Source organism: Bidens hawaiensis, unplaced genomic scaffold (assembly GCF_021521415.1).
Source record: "Bidens hawaiensis isolate Kalapana, Puna unplaced genomic scaffold, B.hawaiensis_p1.1 tig00044786_1, whole genome shotgun sequence".
NCBI classification, from domain to species: Eukaryota; Viridiplantae; Streptophyta; class Magnoliopsida; order Asterales; family Asteraceae; genus Bidens; species Bidens hawaiensis.
The window spans coordinates 9,916-29,047 of record NW_027505912.1 but is presented as its reverse complement, the minus strand read 5'-3'; the positions used below and the strand labels follow the sequence as shown (position 1 = coordinate 29,047).

General features: G+C 33.5%; 2 protein-coding genes and 1 pseudogene across 3 annotated transcripts; 1 reads left to right on the top strand and 2 right to left on the bottom strand.

Moving 5' to 3' along the window:
* Positions 1-621: 621 nt before the first annotated feature.
* Positions 622-1,759, bottom strand: LOC143615882 (BTB/POZ domain-containing protein POB1 pseudogene; annotated as a pseudogene). The gene is made up of 2 exons (XR_013150559.1): positions 1,512-1,759; positions 622-1,434 (listed from the first exon to the last, which is right to left on the bottom strand). The product of XR_013150559.1 is annotated as a BTB/POZ domain-containing protein POB1 pseudogene (transcript).
* Positions 1,760-3,270: 1,511 nt separating this feature from the next.
* LOC143615881 (uncharacterized) lies at positions 3,271-3,718 on the top strand. Its single transcript, XM_077088885.1, has one exon. The coding sequence runs from the start codon at positions 3,374-3,376 to the stop codon at positions 3,716-3,718; it is 345 nt and encodes a 114-aa protein (XP_076945000.1). The 5' UTR covers positions 3,271-3,373.
* A 4,695-nt stretch (positions 3,719-8,413) lies between these two features.
* On the bottom strand, positions 8,414-16,024 carry LOC143615880 (putative DNA primase large subunit). The gene is made up of 20 exons (XM_077088884.1): positions 15,854-16,024; positions 13,145-13,206; positions 12,960-13,063; positions 12,779-12,857; positions 12,613-12,672; positions 11,869-11,932; positions 11,752-11,768; positions 11,561-11,644; positions 11,402-11,466; positions 11,097-11,145; positions 10,972-11,019; positions 10,796-10,885; positions 10,642-10,701; positions 10,515-10,574; positions 10,358-10,432; positions 10,192-10,277; positions 9,455-9,548; positions 9,271-9,378; positions 9,121-9,186; positions 8,414-8,532 (listed from the first exon to the last, which is right to left on the bottom strand). Exons 1-19 carry the CDS (start codon positions 15,999-16,001, stop codon positions 9,169-9,171), a joined length of 1,371 nt encoding a protein of 456 aa, XP_076944999.1. The 5' UTR covers positions 16,002-16,024; the 3' UTR covers positions 8,414-8,532; positions 9,121-9,168.
* Positions 16,025-19,132: the final 3,108 nt, after the last annotated feature.

The following is a 19,132-nucleotide window of genomic DNA, read 5'->3' as shown; positions in this document are numbered from 1 at the left end:
TCCATGCTTAAAGTGAAAAGTCTTTGGTTTTGTGGTGTTTGAAGGTGTGATTTGCTTTCAACTGTGGGATTATATCCTTTTAATACTACAACTACAAGCATTGTTTCGAGCAATCTTGAAAGAGTGGGACCATGGACGAGATCAGTTGCTCTCGTCCAATGCATGTGTGTAACCGGATACACACATGGCAACAACAAGCAAAGAACTCAAATCAGGTGAAGCAATTTACCAACAATTATGCATGACCATCCTCACATAAAATAAAGGAACAAAAACGCAATCAAAATACGATGATGTTTTACAAGTCAAAACACACACATGATCCAACAGTGCAGCGACCCCATTCAACTATAAGCCAAAGGCGCAGATAATGGCAACAGCCTACACTCAACTTTTACAGAATATGATCAAAAGAAGCACATAATCACCTAAGTCCAGAGCGCATGAAGCAGCCCAAACAAACACTAAATAAAAAGTTCTCTACTTTAATAGAATAATAATAATGCAGAAAATAACATTTTATAACATACAACTAAAATTAACCAACCAACTATAATGAAAACCATTACATACTTTCCGTCCAAGATTACATGACATCGAAAAGATGATTTTGTTAGTTTCTCAACAAATCTCAGCAACCTCAGCCCTAAGATGAAGAACACCATCAATGAAATAATCATTATCGTCTCCAATAAACGTAGTCCACGGAACTCCGAACAAATTTGGGGTACCAACTCCCACACCATTCTTAAATGTATAATTTCCTCTGTGCTTACTAACATACTCGTAGCTGTACTTAGACCTTGCTGAAAACTCATACTCAAATGCGAAGGAACCCTTTCCTTTTCCCCATGATTCATACATATATGAAGCCCGAAACTTTCTGTGTTAAAACATCGGGCCGCTAAGAGAAACCATTGATGATTGTGAGTACCCAAGTTAAATGCTTCAAAACCAACCGTCCTCGATGGAAATAACTTTGCACACACGTCATGTTTTAAATTAAAGTACACCACACAGTACGGCCTTGGTTGTTTATATTCAACCATCTTAGTGGGTAGGCTTAAATAGGCCCGTTCCACGAACCAACGATTAATAATAGAGTTTTTATCCCTGATACATCTATGCCGCGTGTTTGGGATCTCAGCTTTGAAAGAGAGTGCTTCGTTTACTACCTTTTCAGCAAATTCAGGATCGAACTCCTTGCAACTGAGGACTTGTGTAATCTTTCTACGTGTGATGAGAGGGAAACGAATAAACTTTGCAAGACGAGTCATGATGATTTCTCGGCGCTCCTTTTTGTTAGGGTAGTGGGCCAAGGCCCACCTGAGGACAAAACGGTAAACCATGTCTTCAGAGAACACGCGAAGATCATCACTAGCTATAATTGCCTCAACAGCAGCAAGCGGCAATCCAACAGTTGCATCTTTAAATCTGCCATTGTTAACAAAATATCATATTATTCACTAATAAATAAATATTTTAATTTAACTTTGAGGAAGCCGAAATACTTGATTATGTCTTTGTAATGGACAGCATAAAACTGCTTGGCGGCAACAGTTAGCGGCTGAAATGCTTTGGCAGTTAAGATAGTGGAAGGAAGATTAAGATAAACTGGTACAGATTCAGGTCTCATCGGCAAAGTTCTTAATACGCGGCCGCAATGTCTTATGCAAGAAGCAACTTCAAACTTGTCAGCAGCTATTAGCACATCAAGCACCTCGGAAGCGGTTGTAACGGTCAACTTTTTGCTATACATAAACATAATAGTTGTGAGGTAAACATAAAAATATAACATAAAAACTCATGTATTATTTTAGGTATTAGAAAATTGGTATCGGGTATAACCGGGTATGGATATAGGGTATGACCGAGTCCGGGTATTTACGCGTGTAAATCGGGTACGGTTCCGGGTACGTGTATTGAGCTCAAAATGTATACCTTATCCATCCTACGGGTAGGGTCGGTTCAGGTTTCGGATATAGAATACCCGGGGTATAAAAAACCGGTTCCGAATACGGGTTTTTTATGCACCTCTAGTAATAATAACTAATGATCAAGAAAATGAGTAATGAAGTTATGATCAAGAAAATGAGTTAGAACATGAATTTTAACTTTCCAAACCCAATTTTTTTTTACCAAGTAGAAAATGTGATTCTTTTATAAAACATGAATTTTTAAACAAAGGTTTAAACTTTCAATTTCTAATAATATTTTTAGAAAACATATACATTTTTTTATTGGAAACATGAGTTTTTCTTACAATATGCAAAAGATTTTTTTTTTTATTTTTTTAACAACCAATATCTCTTTTTACTCTTATTTTATTTCATTTCTCAAGTGAGACTAAAACCTACAATCTTATACTCGAAGGCCATACACTTTCGAGAATTATACGCCCTTCGAGATATTCTAATTCCTAATTGGTTTAAACCGGTGGAAAAAAAAAGAAAGAAAGACTATATAATGATATCTTATGATAATTTATTATAGATCCAAAAATATATACTTGTTATCACACTTTTATTTTCGATTTTAGACTTGTCTACTTCCAAATGATACAATAAATAGATAAAATATTCATAATGTTACTATTCGTCAAAAGACCTTAAGTGTTATTACACACTTGTGGATGCATACATTCTCAACATCAATTATGGGTGTGTGATGCGGTTTGATGCAGTTTTTGGTTAAAACCGAACCGAAAACCAAAACTTCGGTTTTTGGAGTATTTAAAACTGCTTGGTTTTGGTTTTTCGGTTTCGTTTTTCGGTTTTCATTTTGGTTTCGGTTCGGTTTATTCGGTTTTTGTCATTTGATCTTGAAAACTTTAGGTCAAAAAAATGTTTTCAAAAAATAATTAATTTATGTATAAATAATTTTGTTAATTGTAAAATAATAGAATATTTACATGTTTATTAAATTCTTATAAATTACTTAATATAAGATATAAAAAGCCAAAAATTTAGGATTTCGGTTCGGTTCGGTTTTTATTATATGCAAAACCAAAATCGACCCGTTAGTTCGGTTTTTACAAAAACATAAAACCAAACCGTCAGTTTTTGTTTCGGTTCGGTTTTTTTGGTTTTGATTTTTCAGTTTTTTCGGTTCCGAATTGGTTTTTTCTGTTTCTTGCACACCCCTATCATCAATTATATGACCATGTCCACCAAATAGTTATATATTGCAGCATATATAATAGGTAAATGTAAAAGTAAAAATGTATCCTAAATATATCATAGCTTTAGTTACATAAAAATCTTGTTATAATAGTGCTAAAATTGTAATGCATATGTAAATTATAAATTTTTACTAGCTTTTGGTACATAAAATAAATAGTGAAAAACAAGTTGTGAAAACAAGATCTTGTCACATGTTTGGCAGTGAATCTCAATCCCTTTGCTTCTCACCAAAGTCTATGCCCCTCTTTATCTCATGTACATATAATATCATTTCAAACCATCCAACAAACATAACTAATATAGTTTTGTTTTTACTTTATACTAAGATGTTGGATTGGGGTCCGGTTTTCGTTTCCGTGGTGCTTTTCGTGTTGTTCACACCAGGGCTACTGTTTCAGCTTCCAGGACAGAGACGTTGTGTTGAGTTTGGTAACTTTCAAACAAGTGGAGCAGCTGTCTTGTTACATACGTTGCTTTTCTTTGGCTTCGTGTGTCTCTTCATGTTTGCTGTGAAGATCCATCTCTACATTAGCTAATTAAAACAAAATGTCTTATTTCTAAGGGTTTTTAAATTGCTTGTTGAGTTCGTAGTGTTTTTGCCCTTGCTTTTGTTTGAAAGAAAAATATAGAACGTTATCATAGACGTTGGATGATAAAATGTTGTGTTATACTTGATTTACTTTCATTCGGATGTACCATTAACTCATAATGAACGATCAGTTACCTTTGGTTGACGCAATATTTTAAATGATTATATGAGAGTTATGCAACTCATGTGTTATAGGCAATAGGCATTGTACAATTTAAGATTAAATGTTATGATTTGTATTTCCTGATAATATAACAACATGATGTTACATGTATGATTAACATTACATGGGTTTGTGACTTTGTCATTTGTGAATCAAAGTAGTTTTATTATTTAAGGTGTTTTTTTTTGGATATCATGTTTGTATATATTTGTGGTGTGTCCCTAAGTATCATTTATAGACCATATAACACCTTTAGTTTATGTATAATACATGTGCATCTAGTGATGGACAAAAACAAAAGTCACAATTATTTTACTATAACTGAGAATAAATTTATTTATCAATCGGTAAGTTGGTTCATTGTAATTATTAGACTCGGCTGTTGGTTGGCGCCTACGAGTACCAGGATGCAGGTATGGTATTCTAAAGAGAGAACAACGTCGATTACTCGTTCGTTGTTTAACCATAAATTGGGTACCCAAAATCGAGTACTAGCTACTAGTACCTAATGAAATGTAGTTGTTTTGTGGGCCCCTCAATCTATCATACTTAATCATCAATCACCTTTTATAAACTATTTAAAAGAATGGTTTTAGGGTATTAAAGAGGAGCACCCGTCCATCTCTTATCGGGCGGCAAGGGAATAAAGCGTTCGTCTGGTAACCGGCGCTAGAGAGAGTGAAACATCTTTTTTAACCTATTTTTCTAGCTAATAGCCACGTCTTCCGCTTTCTTTTATAATTTATTTTCTGTGTTTAAGTTGTTTTAGTGAAACCATTACACACTTGTTGAAATTGTTGAAAATTTACTAAAAGCCCCCTACCTATATGGCATTGACGTAGCAATCACTTTTTAGGTACACCACTACATATAAAACCCGGTTCCAGACCCGACACAACGAAAACCCGATAAAAACCAAGCAAAACCGATCATAACCCGATAAAATTCTGATCATACCGGAACCGGTTCTTAACCAACCCGGTTATCGATTTGTTGACGAAACCCAAAACCGGTTTCTAAATTATTAGAACTGGTCCCCACCTACTACTGCCGACAATGGATCAATTATTTGATACCTAATAAATTCAAATTCAAAACATTTTCTGCATACAAACTCCCCATGTGGCATTATTTTGAGCTTAGGTCCTTAGATTGTGTATCTATTCATAGTAGATAATGGTTGGATTGTTTTGGGATATTAATTTGTAGTTTCTAAGGTTGTGTGTGGTAAATAATATTGAGAATGATTGGATGACACTAGATGAGTGAGTGGTAGAAGATACTTGTGGGCCCACCATGTCACATATTAACACATGGACCACTTTCTATATATGAAAAAACTTTTTTATCTATTCATGGGTTTCTTCAAATGTCAAGTTTTAAAAAAAAAAATCTATAGGAGAGCTTTGGTTATAAACAGGCTTCATTTTATGTATTTGATTAACGGTTTTCCTATGTAGTTGATTAGTTATCAGTGAAACCCGATAGGTACCCGACGAGCTTTGAGTTGGGTATATACAATGGGAATTTTTAATAATTTAACGGGTATACCCGAAAACCCATGGGTTTACTCGATACCCAACAAGTAATTACCCAATATAAATCAGTATGGTTTGGGACGGGTTTGTGACAAGATTTTATAATAGGGTATGGGTGTGGGATTACCTAAACCTGACTCATTGACATCCCTAGTTCTATAATAACCTTGAGTTAAACGCTAGCTAGGTTAAGCATGAGGCAAGAGAATATATCAGGCTCGTACTACACTTGTGGCAAGAATTATTCGGAAACTTTCTAAGGGTCTCAATTTGAATACAAACCATTATGGGTTGTTTGGCTGAACTTCTTAAAATTGCTTATTTGATTTTTTGAAAACCAAAAGCAAATAAGCTTACCAAACAAAAGCAATTATTCATTCAATTACATACACTTATATTCCTTTGTACTAATTTTCACATTTCACACAATATCACAATTATAAAACAGAAATACATTTTTATGTTTATCAATGTTATATATATTAATATTAAGTTTATAACTGTTGTATATGTTAATACTAGCATGGTGCCCGCACGATGCAGCGGGGTATGTTCGCAAACATGACATCGAACGCATAACCGTGTTACCATTTCAGTAAGTGCGTGACTTCACAACAGTATACGCGTAATTCGACGATAATATGCTCGTAATGCGGCATTGGAAGCTCAACTGGTGTACGGTGTCAGTAAGCACGTCAAACGACTGTACGCGCGCAATCAGGTGTCGGTGCACACGCAACACTACATTGAATGAGTCTTGACCAGCCACCCGTTCCGCCTAACAATGTTATAACCCGAAATCCGTACTGATTTAACCCCTTTTGACCGAACCCGTCCCGAGTCAAACCAAATTAACCTTTTGTGTATCTACCCATTCCGACCTTAACCTTTTAGACCTATGACCCGAACGACGAACCCGCCCGACCTATTTTGCTAGTTCTTAATGGTAATCACGTAACACATTAAGTTTTTTAAATGAAAAAAAATATAGCAATACCATACACAAAATAAAGAGAATAAAATACTCGTTTTTATGGTATAATGTTTTTTAAATAATATTAACGTGTGAAAAAATTATAAACGTTCAAACGTCATGAGGGTAGTTGGTTTAAAATAAAGGGTTTATATGTAAATTAAAATCCTTTATTTTAAACCAACTACCAAATTTATAATTATTATTGAATAAATTAAAATCAACCGTACATTATTTTTGCTAAAAGACAAAATTGTCAAAAGACAAAATTGCCCCTAAAATATCTTAATTAAATGCATTGTGGTTTGTACTTAGGGTGTGTTTGGGATTTCTTATTTAGAGGGAAAAGGTCTTTTTGTTATAAGGTAAAAAGGTCTTATGGTTTTTCAATAAGGAGTTTTCAAAAAAGTGTTTGGATTAACATAAGACAGTAAGTTATTTTTTTAAAAGTGTTTGGCTTAACTTATTGATGTTAAAAGACTAAAAAGGACATTTATGTATTGAAGCAACAGCTAACCCATCTGGCCTCTCTATGAATTGAAGCAACAAAATAAAAAAAATATAACGATTAATATAGTTGATTAGCTAATGCTCATACAGAGGTATAATGATATGAATTGGATAAAATAAATTTCCAGAATGTATGAAATCAATGGACATAGACCTCAAAAGCCAACAAAATAAAGTCCTAAATATAAAACTCTACATTACAACAATCAAAGATACACTTGTTAGAAAACCCCAATCGGATCTCTAAAATTAGAAACAACTGGAACTAAAATCAACAAGCATACCTAACATCCAAGCGAGCTATAGAGAGAGTGCAGATATGAGAGGTTTTGGGGTTTTGAATCGTAGAGGCAGCAAGCAAACCCATAGATACATGTGTCATAGAGCAGTAGGAGCGTTGCAGATGGAGCTGGGTTGATGAGGGTGTAATGGGAAGTATGATATTGATAAGGAGATAAGTTGGGAAATCCTAACTTATTGAAAGCTTATAGTTTAGCCTAGGAGAAATAAAAAAAGGACTTTTGTATTGCCAAACACACAAAAATAACTTATTCTATCACAATAAGTTATAAGGAGAAGGAAATAAGGAATCCCAAACACACCCTTAAAGCAGCAAGTTTGGAACCTCTTAAAATTCAAGAGGTCCTCAACTCATGCTTTATATATAGAATAGATATTGGTCTAACATTATGATGGTTGTCATCCAAAAACCATTGCAGGAGCATCTATAGACTCGTATGGTTGTATGCACTGTTTTGAAACCCGTCCTGGCCCAGCCGGTCGAACCGGTCCGACCGGAACCCGGTCTCAGAACCGGGCCGGGTGAGGCATTTGACCCATTTTTGAAAAACCCGGCCGGGTCTGGCGGGGTGGCAGTCGGCCCGGACCCGGTGACCCAGCGGGTTGACCGGTAAAACCCATTTTTTATTAAATCTAAAATGAAATGTGTATGGTGAGATTCAAACTTAGGTCATTTCCTAGATAGAAGCTTTAATAATTACCCATGAGCCAACCAATCAAGCTTTATTGATCAAATATATATCATATATATTCAAAAAACAATGTATGAAACATAAATAAACATTAAAGTTTGTTATTATTATTATTTTTTGTTATTATTAATTTTTATATGTATATGAATTATATAAATATATATATATTTAAATTCTTTATGACGTCATCCGGGTCAAACACTGGTCCAACCTTTGACCCGGTAAGACGTCCGGGTCAACGCCCGGGCCGGGTCTGAAGACATTGGTTGTATGTTAATATTAAGTTTATAAGTGTTGTATATGTTAATAAACCATTTACTCCTAGCATTGGGCTACGGATATAAGCCTATGAGAATCAAAAAAAGGTGGGCCGAAAGGTAAACGACAAGGCAAGGACGAGTTTTAGCCGTTGTAACTTAAAACGAACCAAGCAGAAATCAAACTCTTTAATTTGCTTAAAAGTGCATTTAATTAAGAGGTTCCTAGATATATTACTAATCACTCAAACAAAATACTAGTTAAAACTCATTTACATGTGCATAAATATAGTAATACGGATCCACACAATGCGACTCGAATGACCACCTGTATATAAAATCATTAATATTAAATATCAATTAAATGGTAGTATATCAAAAAACTTGTTAACATCAATAGAGGTTACAAGATGAATTGATTAAGCCTGCAAACGAACCAAACATTTGGCAGGAAGTTTGTTTATCTAATAAATGAACGAACATAAACACATGTTTCGCTCGTTCATATATGTTTGTGAACATTTGTTTATTTATGTTCATTTATGTTCGTTTACATATTAATAGCAAGTAATTAAACATTATCCGGAAGAGTTATCTACTTAAATGGTTTTATATTTGTTCATTTGTGTTCATTCAAGTGTGTTCATATACGTTTGTTCATGTTTTTTTGTTCATATACATTTGTTCAAATATGTTCATTTATGTTTGTTTATCTTTGTTCATTTATGTTTGTGAACTGTTCTGTTTAGATTTTAAACAAACGAACACGAACATATTCATTTTTCAAATAAACGAGCACAAACACAAAATATGTGTTTGATTAAGTTACTGTTCGTTTAAAGTTAAATGAACGAACACAAGCATGCCCTTGTTCATGTTCGTTCAGTTCGTTTACAGGCCTAGAATTGATACTTACACTGCCATTGTACAACATAACACCGGCAGAATATGATAATATCACGCATCAAGCCGTTGACGTATTCTGCAACAAAAAGAAAAAACAAAGGTATTTTAAACAATGTAGCCAATTATAGATACTTAACGAACGTTTATTAATAAATGTTACCTTTTCTTTCAGGATCTTTTGGCTTTCACTAAAGTACTGATTCGGATGGTTGATTCCAGCATCACAAGATGTGTTATGAAGCGCTTCGAATGTCAAAGTGCATGCCAACTGCACATATATTATAAAAACTAATACTTCAAAACATGTAAAAGAATGAAACTTACAATAAAAATGAGGTTATGACCTGATAATGTCTAGTTTTTGCCTTTTCAATAATATCTTCTAACGCACGGCTACTTACTCCCATGTTACCAAGAGCAGCCCTTAGATTTTCTTCACTGCAGGCACGAAACCAAGGGTAAAATGGTAAAATAGCTTATAAGTATTCCAATAATGTAAAAAAAATTAAATAATGTTGCTCGAAGTACTTGCAATCTAACGTTATGGGATTTATTGTTCCAAGTTAAGTCTGAACGAGCTGAACATTCAATTAAGAGTTTGTGAATGTCGACGAGAAGTTCGATTATGTCGTTTATTTATTAGTAAACGAACGAAAATGAACATAAAAATTTGTTCATTTACGTTTGTGAGCATCCATTTATGTTTGTAGGCTTATGTTCGTTTACATATATATTTATATTTATACCAATACTGACTGGCCCTTCATGCATCTAACATATCACCTAATCAAAGTTAGGAAAACGAACAAACAAACAAAAGCACACTCATTTCTTCGTTCACTTATGTTCTTTAATTTTCGTATTGAATATAAACGAATGAACATAAACGAAACAAACATGCTCATTTCCTTAATGAACAAACATGAACAAGAAAATTTCTTTGTTTAAAATGTTCATGCTTGTTTGTTTGTTTGGTTAAAGTTAAACAAGCAAGCATAAACAAGCCCTGTTCGTGCTTGTTTGGTTCGTTTATAGGACAATCCAAGCCAAGTGATTTTAAAAATTTGGTAAATGAACTTACCTAAAATGACGATAAGGGCAACCATGATGGTCCCCAACTCCAGGAGTTGATAAGATAATCTTTTGACAAGAATAAGGTGTGTAATCCTAAAAATAATATTTAAATTATGTTAAACGCGTTTGAAAAGAACAAATGGCAAACATGGTGACTTAAAGTTGATACTTACAGTTCTCTTTCCTTCTTTACCATAATTGTGACGTATGCCGTATGCATATTCTTTGTCAAATCTCTCAGAACCAACCTAAAATTAATAATAAACATCCACTTAACACTTGAAAATATAAATCATTCAGTATATAATATTTAAATAAATCAGTGTTTACCTTCTGAGAAAACTCTGCTTTCCAAAATGCAAGTGCATCGTCTAACTTCAACCCGACACCCTGAAAAATGTTCAAAGGTTAGAGTTACAACACAATATTATCCAGATTAAAATTTAAAATACAGTACCTTGAGAAATAAGCCTAGTTGCATCCTCCCTCCATGTTTCAAATGATGATCTTCTCTTAACTGATAATATTTGGTGAAAATGAAGATTAAATATAAACAAAATCTTGTTAAATTAAAATGAAAAATGAGTGACCAGTTGTATAATATTACTCACCGCGTTGAAAAGGTGCTGCATACACAAAGGAAATGAAGTTCTTGCTACTTGATCAATGTCTTTTAAAGATATTTCACCGAATTCTCTGTCCTGTTAAGATAATAACAATAATATCAAACATCAAGTAAAGACTTTTACAATTTTGAAGTAAAATAGAGTAAAATTAGGTAACATACCTGGCCATAATCAGGACCTAGATAACTAGTGGCTAGAGCTTCAACTATCTAATTCATAACAAATGAAAATAATTAGCTTTTTACTCAATGAAAAAAAAAATAATTAAAGTAAATTTATAACTCACCGGTGTTAGACGGTCTTTTTCTTGTTCCCTAATCATAGATGTCCACTTTCTGGGAAGTAAAAGATTAGCACTCAGTAAACTCCATGGAATCTTATGTTTTTTACTTCAATGACTCAAACAGTTAAAAATATAGATTATAAAAATGGAACCTAAAACTGGTTGAAAGTTGCATAAACTGTTTTTTAATGCGTAAGATATTCTAAATTATTTGATTTAAACAATTATACCATTAACAAACATAAACAATTGTGTAATAATATTTGACACCAAAATTATTTCTAAGAGACACAAAGTTCCAAAGTAACCTGTTTGTGAGAACAAGAGCTTTCGAAAGATGGCTACGGAAATGTGGAACAACAAATGAGACAACCTAATTAAATAACAATAAAAACATTGCTTAATAATATATCTTTTGTACTACATTAGTGTTACAAAAAAAGCCCTAATAATAATGTTTCACTCACCTGATTCACACCAACATATGCATATCCTTTCTGGATGAACACTTTGCGAGTTGCCACAAGTTCTGGAACTTGTTCAAACGAAACCTACATCAGTTGCAATGAATCCAACATGAAATATGATTCTAGAAAAATATAATTTTCTAACTTGAATGAATAACTGAATATGCAGGAAGTTCAACTAGACAGCGTACCTTAAATAAGCCACCAGCTGCAATGAAGAAAACCAAAAATAAAATAAGTTAAAGCACTTGAACAAGGAAAGCAAAACTTAAAATTAAATTATTGGTGATAATGCATTTATCACATACGAGTGGGTAGAGGTTGGTTAACTGAGCGTGCAACTAAGTTCAAATTCTCACGCAAATTACTGTCCTGAAATGAATCATAAACAAAGAATATGTTAGCTTCATCAGAATAGTTAATTGGTATCTAATACTAGACTCTAGGGCTGTAATGGAACCAAGCATTATACAGGAAGTTCGTTTGTTGAGAAAACAAAGTAATAGTTCAATTAGTTAAACAAAAAAAACATAAACAAACACGGACAAGAAAACCACGTTTATCATTCATTTATGTTCGTGAACGTTCATTCATTTAAATCCGTTCATGTGTTTATTTATGTTTGTTAGCTTATGTTTGTTTAAGTTTTTTCATTTCCGTTTGCTAATATATTCATTCAAGTTTTTAAGCCCGTTACAATTTAGTCTAGTTTTGATAACTTTTTAAGCCCAGCACATTGTTGTTCACATTTACTTTTAATTGATTCTAGCTCATCTATGTTTGTTCATTCACGTTCATGAACCATTCATTAATAGCATCAACAAATGAACATAAACAAACACGAACAAGAAAACCACGTTCAATAAGTTGTTTGCGTTCAATTGTGTGTTTCGCTTAAAATTATACAAACGAACACGAACATGCACCGTTCATGTTCGTCCAGTTCATTTACAGGCCTATGTCAAACTTTAGCCGCATAAGCATGAAACAAAATCTAAAAAAACCATATAGAACTGGTTATTATAAAAATTATACGAGTAACAAAATAATACCCCAAATTCTGTTGCGGAGACAACCTCGTATGTAATGCCAAGTTCATTCATTAATGCCAACTGGAATTCAAAACACCAATCATCAATAATTATCAGAACTAGAAGAGCTTGATTAATCATATATACATATGTCGTCGTGTATCAAAAGAAAGCTTGATTAACATACATGATCAGAATTTTCAAGCTTAAACCGGTACCGAAAAAGAGTAGTTTCCATTGAAAGAAACCATTTCCTTAATTCTTCTCTGAAATATATCACAAAATAAAGATTACACAATTGGTTCAAAATTCACATAAGACGTCAAAACACAAAGAAAACAAACAGATGGTGAGGTTCAAAAGCATACGATCGACAATACACGAGACGCAAAACAAAATGAGATATCAAATCTTTGTTCAAATCTTCTGATGCACGGGGATGTCTCATATTGGCCTTCCATAGATCACGCACCTACTTGGTTTAAAAAATAATAAACATCATGTTTTGAAGAGTAAAAAATACATAGCAAACATACAGAAAACTATCACTGACCAATTTCTCCATATCATCAGGCTTCTTCCCTCTAGCAAGTCCATCAGATATCCCTCTGAGAACTGTGTTTAACAAACATGAATATTAACACTCGCACACTACTCGATATCAGATCGCTAAAAAAGGTCGAAAAGAAAATAGCCTAGCCCGAGCCTCAAATAAAGCTCGTTTAGTTATTGAGCTCGAACTCAAGCCAAGCTAACTTGGCAAAGGTTTTTCTCAAATTAGATAAAAATAATTAAAAACGTATATTGTAATTTAATTAATAAAATATTAAACAAGCCAAACCAGACCTTAAATCAACAACTCACAAGCTGAGCTCAGGCTTTAGAAAAAGAACTAGAAACTAGCCAAGCCCAAGCCTAAATAAATCTTGTTTAGTTATCAAGCCTGAGTTCGAGCCTTGTAAAAGAAGCTCGTTTAGGCTCAACGAGCTTTGTGTATTTTTAAGTTTCACCTCTTTCAAACATCTATCTATTACTTTCACACTAGTTCAATTCAAGCTTGGGCTCGTTTAAGGTACTACACGAGCTCGAGCCAAGCTTAGGCTCGTGTGTAGTTTTTCTTAAAAGAGATTAAAAAAAATAGAAACATATATAAATTAATTAATAAATGATAAACAAGCCGAGCCAGACCTTAAACAAACTACTCACGAGCTGAGCTCAAGATTTAAAAAAAGAACTCAAAACGAGCCGAGCTAGAGCTTTACACCCCTCGTCAATACAATATTTAACCTAAAAATGAAAACATGTAGTTTTGTGTCCAATTACAATAATTATCAATTGTAAACGAGTTCATGAATCTAGCTACTCAATTTGCATAACATTAACTGCTACAGCAACAATCAACAAAAGTAATTTACAGATCGGATAGTGAAAATGTAAAGTTAGATGTAACAGCCTAAAAGCCAAAAGATTGTGAATAGCTACTCAATTTGCAAATACGAATGTAATTTATATCCCGAAGAATGAAAACATAAAGTTAAATGTAACCTGAAAGCCGATAAACAGCGAATTGTTCGAAATCCTAATCCTAGCAATACAAACAAGTAGTATTTCGTGAATCTAGCTACTCAATTTGCATAGACATTAGACAAAAGTAATTTACATATCAGAGAGTGAAAACATAAAGTTAAATGTAACCTAAAAGCTGATAGACAACGAATCGTTCAAAATTCTAACCATAGCAATACGAGCGAGCATGCAGCATTTCGCGAACCCAGCTACTCAAATTTGAATATACAAACATAATTTAAAAATAAAAGAGTAAAAACATAAACCGAACAGCGAATATATAAAATTAAATATAACCTAAAAGCCAACCGACAGCGAATAGCTACTCAATTTGGATATACGAAAAATACTTAATAGATCGAAGAGTGAAAACATAAAGTTAAATCTAACCTAGAAGCCAATGACCAGCAAATCGTTAGAAATCCTAAACCTAGCAATATGAGCATTCAGTATTTCATGAATATAGCTACTCAATTAGCACACACGATAACACAGACATAATTTACAGATCAAAGAGTGAAAATATAAAGTTAAATGTAACCTAAAAGCCAATCGACAGCAAATAACTACTCAATTTGCATATAATGTAACAACTTAAAAGCCAATCGACAGAAAATAGCTACTCAATTTGCATATAATGTAACAACCTAAAAGCCAATCAACCGCAAATAGCTACTCAATTTGCATATGATGTAACAGACTAAAACCAATCGACCACGAATAGCTACTCAATTCACATATACGAGCGTAATTAAATAGCGTAACAACCTAAAAGCCAATCTACCACGAATAGCTACTCAATTCACATAAACGAACGTAATTTATAAACTGAAGAATGAAAATATAAAGTTAAATGTAACAACCTATAAGCCAATCGACCTCAAATAGCTGCTCAATTTGCATACACGATAACATAACATATTAACCGAAGAGTAAAAATATAAAGTTAAATGTAACAACCTAAAAGCCAATCAACTGCAAACAGCTACTCAATTTGCATACACGAGCGTAACTAATAAACCGAAGAGCAAAAATATAAGTTAAATGTGACCTAAAAGCCAATCGACTGCAAACAGCTACTCAATTAGCATACACGAGCGTAACTAATAAACCGAAGAGTGAAAATATAAAGTTAATGTAACCTAAAAGCCAATCGACTGCAAATAGCTACTTAATTATCATACACGAGCCACGAGCGTAATTAATAAACCGAAGAGTGAAAATATAAAGTTAAATGTAACCTAAAAGCCAATCGACTGCAAATAGCTACTCAATTAACATACACGAGCGTAATTAATAAACCGAAGAGTGAAAATATAAAGTTAAATGTAACCTAAAAGCCAATCGACTACAAAGAGCTACTCAGTTAGCATATACGAGCATAATTAATAAACCAAAGAGTGAAAATATATAGTTCATATAACCTAAAAGCCAAACGACTGCAAATAGTTACTCAATTCACATTTACGAACATATAATATAAACTGAAGAGCAAAAATATAAAGTTAAATGTAACCTAATAGCTACTCAATTAACATATACGAGCATAATAATATAATATAACAACCTAAAGGCCAATCGACAGCAAATAGCTACTCAATTAGCAGAAACGAGCGTAATTAATAAAGCGAAGAGTGAAAATATATAAAGTTGTAATAATAATAATAATAATAAAGTAAAATAATGTAATAACAACCTATAAGGCGGTCAACGGCGAACCGCTCAAAGTCTTCGAGTCTGACTTCGAGCACGGGAGCCGTACGATACAGCGGGAGAGTTGAACGTACACCATCAGATGATGATGCTGAAGGTTTATTCTTCTGTGATCTGTCAATGACATCCATTGCAGTTAGCTGTTTGTTACGGTGGATTATGGAGGTGTGAATCGTGTGAAGAAGAAGAAGAAGAGTGTTATGAGAGGATGTGAATTGATTTTTTGAAGATTTTTAGGGTTTGGAAGAATTGGGGAAATGGCGGGAAATGGTTTGCTGGTTCCCACCAAATTTTGTTTTAACTTTGGAAGAAACCGGTTATTCGGGTCGGGTTACAAACCGGTTATTTGGTTTATTTTTATTATTATTTTTCAAAACTGGTTTTTTTCGGTTATTTACCAGTTATACCGGGTAGGGGTTTCTGCTTTCTAGTTTCAAAACCGGTTAGTATCCGACCCAATTAACCGGTCTAACTGGTTATTTGATCGTGGATCACTAACCGGTTTTAAAAATAATCGGTTTTCAACTAACAAGTTTGTGCACCACTACCTAGAGGTGCACAAATCTAATAGTTTCAGAAATTGTGTAGGAACCCTTTCAGGGCATAGTCAGTAAAAGCCAAAATCAAACCGGTTCCAGGTTTTTCGGGTTTAGGTTCCAGAGGGTCGGTTTCGGGGAGAAACCCGAAACCCAGTCCATACCAGCAGATCGGGTAGACTAGGGTCCGAAACCGGGTATTCTTTTCACCTTAAACTCTCCATGTTGTTTGACGTATAAAAATCTGATTTTATCCACTGGTTTGGTCAACCCATGGTCAAAAGCAGTTCGGATTGTAAATCGGTTATGAAAAACGGAAACTTCAAATCGTCATTATGATCTGGGCCGGTTTTAACCGGTTTTTTTACTAATGGAGCCGGTTTTAAAGAATGAGAATACGAACTAGCGCCAAGCCTTCGGGTTGGGTCGGCTTACAAACTGGTTGGGCCCAAAACTGCTTGTTATAGATGCCTAAGTCAAGCATTTCTTTAATTAGATTGATTCGATGAGAGAACGGGTAAGCTATAAAGGGAACATGAATTAATGTAAGAAACCGTGTAAAACAATACAAAGTCAAAATTTCGTATATTCATTTCAGTGCCCGAATCTGAAAATTTATGGATTCGTATACTGAAATCAACTACTTGAGATGTTCGATATCCGAATCTGAACACCACTACTTTTTAATCATTAGCCCAGCCCAATTAGATTAAATGAATACGATTAACAAGATGGTCTTTTTGGTTTGAACTTTTTTAGTTAGGCCAGAGAAACTATAAAATGTTGAATTTCTTTTATTTAATTACTTATTATCATGCTTGTAATTTTTGTCTCAATGATTGGTGTTAGTTGCAGCTAACGGTAGGTGACATATATAGGTATAGCTAAAGGGTTCAATATATGCTGTAGTTTAAATCTATATATTATTAAAAAAAAATTAATAATAATAATAAGTTGGCCGAGCAGTAGTTTTATAATTTTTGTTATAGAAGATCTAGGTTCAAGTCTCGACTATAGCATTTTGTTTCGGTTGAGCCACATGATTTTCTTAGATGTGGGTTTCATCCTAAGTAGGTGGGTCAGGTCATCACGTTTTGTTCTTCAGAGATCACGAGAGTCTGAGCCATTGTTTTTAAAAAAGTTATAAAAAATAAACAAGTGGAAATCTAGTAAATGTTAAGCAAAACTCATCTAACTTTAGGCAAATTAGGCAACAAGTATGATAACCGTTAGTGTAGCCATTGTTTAAAAACAAATCATTTACATTGTTTGTTTGAACGTTTATCGGGGTCTATTACATTTACAACTATACAATAGGCCAGTTGTCGGTATCACTTTTATAAAGTTTGCTAATTTATAATATGCCCGAATGAGCTAAAGCCATTGAGTGTCACTGTCTGCCAATCATCGTCACTATTGTTGCCGCCAACACCACCACCACCACAAGTCATATAAACAAATATAACGGCCGTATTCTTTTTTATATTTCCTTTTTTTTTAATGTAATGTTACAACCCGAGCCTATCGTAACCGGAACAAGTGTGACTGGTGAGGTTTCTGTAGTAGCCATTGATGATGATATTAGTGTTTAAATCAATTAAATCTTTGTAGTTGTCATAAAGGACATCATTGAACCACAAGAGTCAAATATTTTGACAATTGAATGGGACCTGCAAAGAACCTAGTATCAATGTCATTTTTGGTTTTTGACTTTTAACTTATAATTTATTTTCGGAGGTAGCTTTATATTACATTGTATTTAAATATTAAATAGATTATTTTATGTTGGGTGTGTATGTGTTCCTTCATAAGTTGTCACGACGACTCCCTCATCCTTAGATAGCCTTTGAACCTGTTTCTTCACGTTACATCCTTGATACGTGCATCGATAATAGCTCCTGTATTAATATCGTACACAAATATTAATTAGTAATAATAATAAAATGTATAACTTTCTAAAGAATATGTGCTTGTCTATAAATGGGAATTGGGAAGTGAAATTATATGAAAGTACTAAGTGAAATTCTAAAGAAAACTTTATTAGGTATGTGTACATGTTAGTGTACATATAATTTTTGTTTTATGACATGAAACACATCAAAACTATTTCGTGTAATTTTTTAATAACGTTTGGAACTACTCCGAGTGAGTTTTTCTGAGACTGGATGTCAATTATGTATACTGATTTTGACGTTACATGTCTGACTCACCCGATGACACCATCAAGAAGGAAAAGTTATTTGAGTCAGGTTTCGAACATAAGACTTGTAAGATCACGAGTCTTAACCATCACCTGTATACTATTTCGTGTATCTATTCTATGTTATGATTCATTAGAGATGTGTGTGATAATATCATATGAATTGATTTCCACCCTCATGCAAACTTCTGTTTATACATGCACATGTATGTATGTATGTATGTATGTATGTATGTAGCGGTATGTATATATCTACATATGGCATATATATTGTACCACACGTTTAAGTATAGAATAATAATTATTTATATGTGAAACCATGTAGAAGATAAATCATGGAAACAATATTTTATTCAAATCTCATGAGCAACAACCACATGCGAGCATACCAACTAAAGTTTAATGATTTGAATTTAGGAAGTAAAGTTTAAACATGAGTTTTAATTAATGCCAAACATGATATAGATATATAAAAGATACCGTTTTAATTTTTAACAATCAAAAGGTAATCAAATTGAGAAAGAGG